At 46.0% G+C, this 10,496-nt stretch overlaps 1 protein-coding gene across 2 annotated transcripts; it reads left to right on the top strand.

Annotated features, from left to right (window-relative positions):
- Positions 1-345: 345 nt before the first annotated feature.
- Positions 346-10,142, top strand: cryaa (crystallin, alpha A). 2 transcript variants are annotated; one of them, XM_030754428.1, is made up of 7 exons: positions 346-482; positions 1,221-1,308; positions 5,457-5,550; positions 5,954-6,100; positions 6,173-8,111; positions 8,368-8,490; positions 9,389-10,142. In XM_030754428.1, the coding sequence occupies exons 5-7, from the start codon at positions 7,914-7,916 to the stop codon at positions 9,596-9,598; spliced, it is 531 nt and encodes a 176-aa protein (XP_030610288.1). In that variant the 5' UTR covers positions 346-482; positions 1,221-1,308; positions 5,457-5,550; positions 5,954-6,100; positions 6,173-7,913; the 3' UTR covers positions 9,599-10,142. The 2 variants fall into 2 exon arrangements, with proteins under 2 accessions (XP_030610288.1, XP_030610297.1); XM_030754437.1 differs by lacking the exons at positions 346-482; positions 1,221-1,308; positions 5,954-6,100 and adding an exon at positions 1,702-2,036 and having other exon boundaries at positions 7,001-8,111.
- Positions 10,143-10,496: the final 354 nt, after the last annotated feature.

Here is a 10,496-nt window from a genome sequence, read left to right as displayed (position 1 = left end):
AGGAGCTGACACGACATTTGATGTCAGCTGATTTCATCATCATCATCGTCATCATCATCATCTGCTTGTGGCCAAGTGATGCTCCAGAAGAACCTGCATTGAAACGCACACTGAAAAGCATAATTCACTTTGACCTTTACATAACTATGACAGCACTATGAAATACTAAGTATCTGATGACTGTCACAAGCATATTTATATAGGACAACTATGCTTACAGGAAAACTCATCAATGCCTCCAAATAGAACAATATTATAGCTAAAAGAGCCTGCGGAAGAGCAGCGCATGCGCAGACAGTGGGTGTCGCTCACTGCTAAGTTTGTCTCCGTGGGTTCAAAGGTCACACCGCTTTTGTCGCCTTTTTTCTCCGCTCGCTCTAAAATAGCGAAAAGCCGTAGTTCGGTGCCGCCATGATTGTTGTTGTTGTTCTTGCTCGTTGCCGCCAGTGTTGTTAAAGTCTACTGCCGACCGCCCCCTACAGGTTAGAGAACGTAAGCTGATGTCATGTACAAAACCGTCTAGAAAACGTTTGGAAAACTGTAATCTAAATGTTTTAGACATTTGTAACGAGCAGATCTATTTCTGTACGTAATTTCAGAATAACAAGCCTTTAGGTTAGCACTACATCTAGTGAGCAGTAGAACGGTTATACGTTTTAATTGTTATAATTTTTAATAAAAGGCATTAGCAGCAACATACATGTGTAGTCTTTTACATTGTGTGTCAGGTACTACACTGATACTGAAGAAAAGTAAGAGAATAATTTGTTTACAAGAAGAAGAAGAAGAAGAAACAGCCTTTATTGTCCCACAGAGGGGAAATTTGATAGTGCTGCCACCATTGTTCATCTGTCTCCCAGCTGGGCGCCAGCCATGTACCACATGACTGAAGAAGCGTTGCGTGATTGGCTGAAAGTTGGTTCGCCTTCACACGGCATCGATCGCTCTTCCCTGGGGCGGGCGGATGTTTCTTGCGCATTTTTTTGCCTGCGAATTTTAGACGCTGAATTTGGCCTATCGAATTTGAGTACTCGAAAATATCTGCATCGAATTTTTAATAGGTGAATTTCTTATCCTGATAAAATAATATGAAAATGAGACAGTGAAATTTCAGAGGCAAAAAATTCTGATACTTTTTTCGGCATTAAAAAAATTCAGTGCTAGAAATTCAATGCATGTAAAATTCAGATCCTGATGACACAAGTTTGCTTCCATAACAGTGAGAAGATCGTCACTGATCTCATCCAGCTCTTTGTGAAGAGAAGCTCTGATTTGAAGCAGCAGATCAGATCTAAGCAGGATAAAGAGGTGAGTCGAGTCAGAGAGCTTCAGGAGAAGCTGCAACAGGAGCTCAGTGACCTGAGGAGGAACCACACTGAGCTCTCACACACACCAGATCACATCCAGTTCCTGCAGAGTTACCCTCTGCTGTCGCCTGTCAGTGAACCCACAAACACACTCAGCACTGATACTCACACTCTGAGGTACTTTGATGATGTGACAGTGGTTCTGTCAGAGGTCAGAGAGGAACTACAGGATACTGTTAAAGAACGATGGACCAAGATCTCACTGAGAGTGACTGAGGCTGATGTTCTACTGCCACAACCACAGCCCACAACCAGAGCTGAATTCTTACTGTATTCATGCCACCTCACACTGGATCCAAACACTGCACACACACCGCTGTTATTACCTGAAGGAAACAGAAAAGCTACAGTGATGAGAGAAGAACAGTTATATCCTGATCATCCAGACAGATTCACCCAAAGACAGCAGGTTCTGAGCAGAGAGAGTCTGACTGGACGCTGCTACTGGGAGGCGGAGGGAACATGGGTCACCACAGCAGCAGTCACCTACAAGGATATCAGCAGAACCAAATTTCCTGAAAGTGAATTTGGATGTAATAACAGATCTTGGGCTGTAATAAACTCTACTGAATTCATTCACAACAATATCAGCACTTCCATCTCAGGTCCTCGGTCTCCCAGAGTCGGAGGGTATCTGGATCACGGAGCAGGGATTCTGTCCTTCTACAGGTCTCTGAAACCAGTGAGACCACGAGTCTCCTCCACAGAGTCCAGACCACATTCACTGAGCCGCTCGATGCTGGATTAGCTGTTTGTGGTTATGGCAAATCAGTTAAATTGTGTGAGCTCAAGTAAACAGATATAAACTAACAAAAACAATCAGCTCAAATGCAGATTTAATCCAAACAGGAGACTCATCTGTCCACATGTTTAAATGTAAATGTCTGGATTAATGCAGTTAATATCATAAAACTGATTTCTTTTAGGATGTGAGGGTATTTGTAGCACCCGCTTCCAATGTTATCAGTCCATTAAATGCACATTATCAACAGTTATCAGACCCATAGTTAAGGGCCAGGAGGGGCCGTCTCCACCTCCTAGCTGGTCAAAAAGGTTGTTATCATCGTCCTAATTGAGGAACACTGTTCCAGTGTGACGTGGACTGGAGTGGGTGTCTGGAGTGGATCTGGATTCATCGTAGTCCCTCCCAGCAGCCAGCTGCCGCTCTAATTCAGCCGATTTGAGTGTTATCAGTCCTTAAATGCACTTTATTAACAGTTATCAGTCCCATAAGTGTAGTTCAGACTAGCCGTCTCAGTAGGCCGTTATCACTAATTAGAGGGGAATCCAGATCCACTCCAGACATCCACTTAAATACACACACTAGGTCATCAGGGCAGGTGGAAACAGCAGGGCCCAGGACCATGACAGGTAGCTGCTGTTGATGCTGCAGAGTGTTGCTTTTGTTTAAAACAGGAAGTTTTTATGAAGGGGGCACCTGTGTACAGAGGCCCAAACCATTTGCTGAAGGCTGTAGACATGCTGCTCAATGCTGTAAGGTTGGATTTTAACACAGCAGTCTGTGGGGTTTGAGGCTCATTTGGAGACAGTTTCTAGCAGCACCTAGAGGAACTTTGCTTCATTTTTCAGCTCCAAAGGTCGCCCCTCAGGTCAGGCTAACGAGGCGGTCCTGAGGCGTCTGAGGCAGGACCTTTGCAGAAAATTAAACTGATGTTGCAGGGTTATTGCTGTGGAGATCATGCAGCTGCTGCATACATGCACATGCAAACAGCAGAAAGGGAAGCTTTCAGGAAGCAGTCTAAAAGAAGGAGTGAATCACTGAATGTGATAGTGGCCAAATTTAAATTGCTCAGTTCAGATCAGTCTATTGCTCAATTTAGTTTATGAAATAATTATAATTATAATAATAATAATTATTATTATTATTAAGAAGAAGTTGCTGGATGATGATGATGCCAGACAGGGTTCAGCCTTTCATATAAAAGTAAAACATTGCTCCCACTCCTCATCATACTTTGCAAAGACGGACCAACAGGGGGCAGCAGAGGGAGGGCAGAGGAACTGTTCTCAGTTTCAATCCATGGAAATGCTGAAGAAAGAAAAAGGTTCTTCTCGTTAGTTAAAGGCCTGCCATAAAATCAAGCACCTTTGCAGCAAATAATTCTCATGTAATTAAATGAGCGGTGTACAGCCTACACTCACTGGCCTCTCTATCAGTTCACAGTGGGTTGGACTCCTTTTCTCCCCATTCTGATGCTCAGTTTGAACTTCAGCAGGTCTCTCTGATCATGTCTGTCAGTGAGCTGCTCCTGTGTGATTGGCTGATTAGATATCTGTGTTAATGAGCAGTGTTAACAGGTGTAACTAATCCAAATGTCCTTTTTAGAGGATGTGAGCAGCACTAGTCATCGGCCCCCAGAACTACAGCAAAGCTCTGCAGGTGGTGCCAAAGCCTTGAAGGGAGCTGCTGGGGTGGTGGCAGGACGGTCGTCTCCATCACATCGTCACTAAATGAGGGTCGTCTGTGTGTTTTAGAAGAGCGCTGTTCATTCTGCTGAGAACTGAATATGTGATGATGGGTCATTTATGGGTCTCTGACCTGTTTGTCCACATAAATCATCACATGCTTCTCTGTCAGTAGCTCTGTGGCACACTGGCTTTTAACTGCACTTATTTTCAGATTAGTGCCTGTCTCTATAAACCTGCTTCACCTTCTTATGAAAAAGTAATGAATATGAGGATGACTTGCCAGGTTGTCGACCAAAACAGCTTTTCAGAGCTGTGGAAACACAGCGCGCCCGGCCATTGTCTGTCCCATTGAAAAAAAAACTCAGAATGCTGACTTTGCTGAACTGCAGCCAGTCCAACTACATCTGCATCCGGTAGCAACCCCGAACTTAACAAGCTGCCTAAACTGCCCCTAAAACATCCCGAGCCTGCTCCCCAGCCCAGTTGCTCTTGGCCTGTGGCTGCGTGGAGCGGCTAAGCCCCTGTGTTGGCTGCCCAAAGCCCTGTGGGATTTGATTAATTCAGGCAGCGGGAAGCCACTGCTGGTGAAACAACAGACATGGGAAGTGACCCTTAGCTGTAAATTAGAATTCACTCTTAGCTACAAACTATGCCGTACTGTGATGTAATGTGTACTGTGCATAAAGGCTTCTTTCCTATTGTAGTGTAACCTGCTTGACTTCTGCAGACGTGCTCATACAGTGATCGTCTCTGTGTCAGGCTGCCTGTGTGCCACACAACACCAGGCCCCTCACTCAGAGCAGCAGCACTGCTCCCTGAATATCACTTAATGTAGACACAGCCTGACTGACGTGCACATTAAACACAACACAAAACTTCCTCATTGAATCTGCTCTACAAACCCACATGTCCATAAACATGTAACTTTACTGTGATGATTATCGAGCCTGGCCTTTGACATAATCTTTAAGAGGAGCCTTTCAGAGTTTGTCCTCTAGGTTTATTAGGTTTCAGGTCTGCATCAGGTCTACATGTGTCCTAACAGTGCTACCATCAATACAATGTTATTTTGTGTCACAGTGATAGCTGTCATGGTCTCTGGGTCTTGGGTTTTGAGTTCTTGAGTTGTGGGATACTAGATTTGAGATCATTTAGGTTCCAGTTCCTTTCCTTGCCTTTATGTGTAATATATTCTTATGCTTCTGAGGTTATTGGGTTCCTTGTTTTATGATTATTCCTTTCCATCTCCAGCCTGTCCTAGTTGTGTCTCTGTGTCCTGTGTTAAGCCCCTTTTGTCTCAGTGTTTGTCACTTCCTGTCTTATTGTGTGCTGTGTGTGGTTTTCCTTCCTTGGTCTCGTATTCTCTACGAGTTGTGTCTGTTCTCCTCCCGAGTCGTCTTCACAGACTCTGGAGGTGAGTCAGACTCATCCTCGCCTTCAGAGTTGCCTTTAGAGTTGCCCCCACTTTCAGAGTCCCCCCACAGCGTCGCCTGCATCCACTCCGATGACGAGACAAACACTTAAAGGATGGGTGACTGAAAGCAACAAAACAGGCAACTCTGAAGTCAACTCTGAAGGTGATGATGCAGATGACTCTGAAGGTGACGGCGAGTCTGAAGGCGACTCTTTCATGGAAGCCCACTTCTGCACTGTGGACAGGGTGGTTTGGAGATTTGTGAGGCCAGAATCCTTCTATGGATTGACCTAAGAATACCAGGGGCACACCTGAAGGATCTACCTGGCTACTGTACAGGTAGGAACACCTAACTATTACTCTGTAAGAGTCTGGGACCAGGTTGGGTTAGGAGCAGTCTGTGATTGCCTGAAGGAAACCAGTAAAACTAAACAAACTGTGCACTTAAAAGATAATGAAAGGATCTGAGATTTGTTGATTGCAATCATAAAAGGAAAAAGAAAAGGAAAAAATGTTATAAAAGTATATTAAGAAACTTAATGAAATCACACTGATAATAAAAAATAAAATACATAAATATGGGAAGCTGTTATTCATGTTGTCTGTTGGAAAAACTAATTCTGGGAAGGAGATCAAAATATATGAACCAACACAACCCAAAGAATGTTAAATATTTGCACTTATGGAAAAGAAAGCTAGGCTTTGAGGGAGATTTAAAAGGAGAACATTGCTGTTGTTGAAGGTATGAGAGAGAGGAGGGAAAGATCCTCCAATGGTGAGGGCAACTCTGAAGGCAACTCTGACCCTGAAGGTGACTCTGAAGGTGACAGCAACTCTGAAGGCAATGATGCACGTGACTGGGAAGGCAACTCTGTGGGCGGTGCTGCAGGTGACTATGAATGCGAGGCAGCAGGTGATGGTGACTCTGAAGGAGATTCTGAAGGAGAGTGCGATGTCGTAGGTGATGCTGAATGCAACACTGCAGGCGAGGGCAACTCTGAAGGCAACTCTGACCCTGAAGGTGACTCTGAAGGTGACAGCAACTCTGAAGGCAACTCTGAAGGTGACGACAACTGGTACGGGTGCAGGGACAGGATGGGCCCTCGCCACCCCCTCCTGGGAACAGGTTTGTATGCAGGGTGCTCAAACTCGAAGGAGGTCTCAGCAGAGACAGCAGTCTCTGGGAGGTATGCACAGGTGCACAGCAGGGTCAGGGCTGTCATATGGAGGGCACTGATGTGTCCAACAATAAGTTTAGGGTGAGGGAAGCGGAGCAACAGGGAGGAGGCGCCCCCTGAGAGGGGCAAGGGAGGATGGGCACCAGGAGGGCACTCAGGGAACCTACTGCCCCGCAGCCCCAGGGCCAGCCAGGGCACCTAGCCAAAACTGGCCAGTATCACCCGAAAAGCCCTGGGCCTGAACAGGGCTCCTGGACGCCCCACACTACCCAGGCAGAAAGGGTTGACCATACAGCCACCACTGGAGCATAAGGGTCCCCCCAGGATCCAAAGGAATAGAAAGCCCAGTTAACTCATGCTGGGACCCCTGGAGTGATCATTTGCTGTCTGCAGTGATGTCAGTGATGATAGATAAATCCAATGATAGTGATATGCTTAGACGGGAAAATGAATGGTGTTCATTATGGTGTATGGTAAGTTCCATTTAATGAGCCACAGAATGGAGACCATGTGTTAGTAACGTGTGTCATCCTGTTCTGTAAGGAGGCAGAAACTCTTCATTGATATCAGGACATTTAACCAGTGATTAATGTTAATGTTTTTATTTCCAGTTAACTAGAACTGTTTTCTTGGCGCTGCTGGAGCAGTGAGTGTGGTCACCGAGCCGGCACACATGAGGAGCCGGGATCACCGCTGCTGCCTTTGCCTGACACGAGCCGGCCTCTGCATCTGTTTTTAATCAAGTGCAGCTGATCAGCAGCGCCTAGCTTCTGTGTACCCTCTTCACTCCTATGGAAGAAGTTTGTTGAGCTTTTCTTAAATAAAGACATAGTGTAATATGCCATGTGGCTGTATTTAGCTCATTTGAAGACCTGCTGAGTAAAACCTCAGAGCTGAGAGAGGGCATCCTTCCTTTACGGGTCTGCTCTCGTTTCTGTGTCTGCTGTTGTTCCATTGGACAGCATTGTTTCTAAATCTGCCCGTCATCCAACCACACAGGCAGAACAATACAGCAGCATTATGTCACTGACTGACTGACAGAACAGATATGTGTGTGTGTGCTTGATGCACTGTCACACAGGTAAAATCCCTCTGTGTCTGTACTTGGCTTCCCGAGCTCATTGTCTCGCCCGCCCTCCTCTCGTCTAGCACGGTTTGTTTTGGCAGCCCTGGCTGTCTGATGCGTGAGTGCCACCGGGTCTCAGCAGGGACTGGACCTAGCGGTGCCCCCCCATCCTCAACCCTGATTCTGCTGACGGGGCCCAACCCACCATGCTGAGATAATGCCATTCCAGAGGGATCGTGGCTAAAGCCTCTCTTTCTGGCTCTCAGGTATATAAAGAGGAGGCAGCTGTAGAGTGGGGAACAAAGCGCTCACTCTTTGCTTACTGCTTTTGACCATCACTCTGTTCTCTCACTCTTACCTCATCTCCATTTTTAACCTGCGGGATCCTGAGCGAAGCAGGTACTTCTGCCAGCCTAAACCAAACCAAGCCAAAGCAGACCAGGCTGTCTTCAGTTACTATGGATATTGCCATCCAGCACCCCTGGTTCAGACGTGCCCTGGGCTCCGTCTACCCTGCCCGACTCTTTGACCAGTTTTTCGGCGAAGGCATGTACGATTATGACCTCTTCCCTTACACCGCCTCCACCATCAGCCCCTATTACAGACAGTCACTCTTCCGCAGCTTTTTGGATTTTTCCAACTCTGGCGTCTCAGAGGTAACCGGATCAAACAATCCAACTGATCTCTATTCTAGAAACATGTTTTTAGTGTTGACTTAAAATACTCCAGAACAATGTACATCTCTGATTTTAGCCATGCATGTGTAGTATCCTGATTTGGTTTGTTTTGAGTTTATTTATAGTGAATCATAAGCTCTACTGTGCTCCACATAATGCTGTCAAGAAATTAAAGTGATGACTAAAGTTTAAGAAGTCAAGGTCACGAAATGTTCTGTTTGTGTGTCTCTCTCAGGTGAGATCTGACAGGGATAAGTTCACAGTCTACCTGGATGTCAAGCACTTCTCTCCTGACGAGCTCAGTGTGAAAGTGACTGATGACTATGTGGAGATCCAGGGCAAGCATGGAGAAAGACAGGTAGTCCTCCTCTCTGCATGAGTTAGTGAGACATGAAGGTTTCCTGAGGAATTTTAGACATTCCTCGGATCAGTGATGCAGCAATGAGCCAGCAAAGACGGGGAAGAAAAATCCTCAGTTAATGTGAATGTAACAAAAGCACATGTATAAAAGGAGCTTTCCACTTCTACAGTGGTTAGACGTGTCTGTTTGTAAACCTGTTCTTGTTAGACTGCACAGAAGCTTCACTTTTAAAGGATGTACTGATCACAGGAGTGTGCCTGCTTAGACATCTGAAAGCTGTCTGTGCCTGTATACCACAGACATCTGAAAGCTGTCTGTGCCTGTATACCACAGACATCTGAAAGCTGTCTGTGTCTGTATACCACAGACATCTGAAAGCTGTCTGTGCCTGTATACCACAGACATCTGAAAGCTGTCTGTGTCTGTATACCACACTCCATCATTGTTCTTTGTTTCATGAGAAATGGAAAGAGGAGAAAGAGGTCACGATGAACTGAGAAGACTAAACATACAGCTTTCATTACATACGTTATCTTGGCTGACTGACCTGAGTACACAACAACTTCATTCAAACACGAAAAGGAAGTACACACCAGGATCCTTCCACCTCACTGCACCCACGCTACAAAAGACTTCGACCTCAGACACCTCTTCCCTTCAACTGTGTAGAATAACTCAGGTGGTTTATTGTTGTATCACAATATACAGCATGAGCTCAAATAGTCTGTATGAGGCCTTCTTATACTGCTGTATCAGGATCAGCCTTTTATTTTGAAGGGAGTTTCTGACCTTTGACTTTCAGAACATCAGCTGGGAACAAATGTGCTCACTATCCCAAACCTGTAATCTATATCACTGACAGTGGCTTCATGGCATCAATGTTGCTCTTTTTCAGGACGACCACGGTTACGTCTCTCGTGAATTTCACCGCCGTTACCGCCTCCCCTCTAGCGTTGACCAATCATCAATCACCTGCACCTTGTCAGCCGACGGCCTGCTGACTCTGACCGGACCAAAGGTCAGCGGGGGGAGCGAATCTGGCCGCAGCGAGCGTAGTATCCCCATCACCCGCGATGACAAGACCAACGCTGCCGCGTCCTCCTAGAGGCCAGATGCCGGTGGGTGCTGGGGTGCTGCAGTAGCTCAGCCCCAGGATGACCAGCATCATCTGGGATGGATGACTACAGAATTCTTCTTTTCCCTTTCCTTAGAGGATATCTGTGTCCTCCTTGCTTCTTTCTATAGTTACTTCTTAACTCATACAGTATCATTAGTATGATTGTTTTTTTGAGTATAACAGAGATCAGCCCATGGAGGCAATTCAGTGAGGGGGGGCTGGAGTCTTTAAGTCATCTCAGGACACCTGGAGAGGTCACATGGCCTGACACGTCACTGCTGCAGATTAGTTTCAGAGCGAGCACTCTAACAGTGCAGATGGTTGGAGGTAAATGTCTCACCTGTCCTGTCCCACATATTAAAATCACTGAGGGTCTCTTAGGCCTGGCCCCTCCCATTCTTGTTCTTACTCTGAAGCCCCTGCTGCTTCGTCTTACATATATCCTGTACTGCAGTCGGCCTTGTTCAGTGGATACCTGCTCACTACTGAGAGTCCATACTAAAGAAACAATAAAGCTGTACAATTAACAAAACGCAACTCCTGTGTGCATTTACTTTTTCTACTCTTCTTTCAGCTTAGATTTTACTCTCTGCAGTGACTAAATCAGGCACACGTCCAGCTGGAGGACAGCAACTATTTAAATGATGAAACTTTAGCAGAACACTCCCATTGGCTCCCATCAGGACCGATGCAGAGATCCACGAGTACCTGAACACAATCAGGGTTAGCTGCACAGGTTTCACAACATAAAAGATGTCTGCCAGCTGAACCCTAGGAGCAGGTGACCCCTGAGAGGTGTTAGTGCAGTCAGGGGGTGCTTTTGTGTTTGCATGGCTGTGTCAGAGGATGTAGGAGAGGTTGAGCGCCTCCTGACTGTGACTCGTGG

The sequence above is a fragment of the Archocentrus centrarchus genome, chromosome 2, assembly GCF_007364275.1.
Source record: "Archocentrus centrarchus isolate MPI-CPG fArcCen1 chromosome 2, fArcCen1, whole genome shotgun sequence".
Taxonomy (NCBI): domain Eukaryota; kingdom Metazoa; phylum Chordata; class Actinopteri; order Cichliformes; family Cichlidae; genus Archocentrus; species Archocentrus centrarchus.
This window is presented reverse-complemented; position numbering and strand designations above follow the sequence as displayed.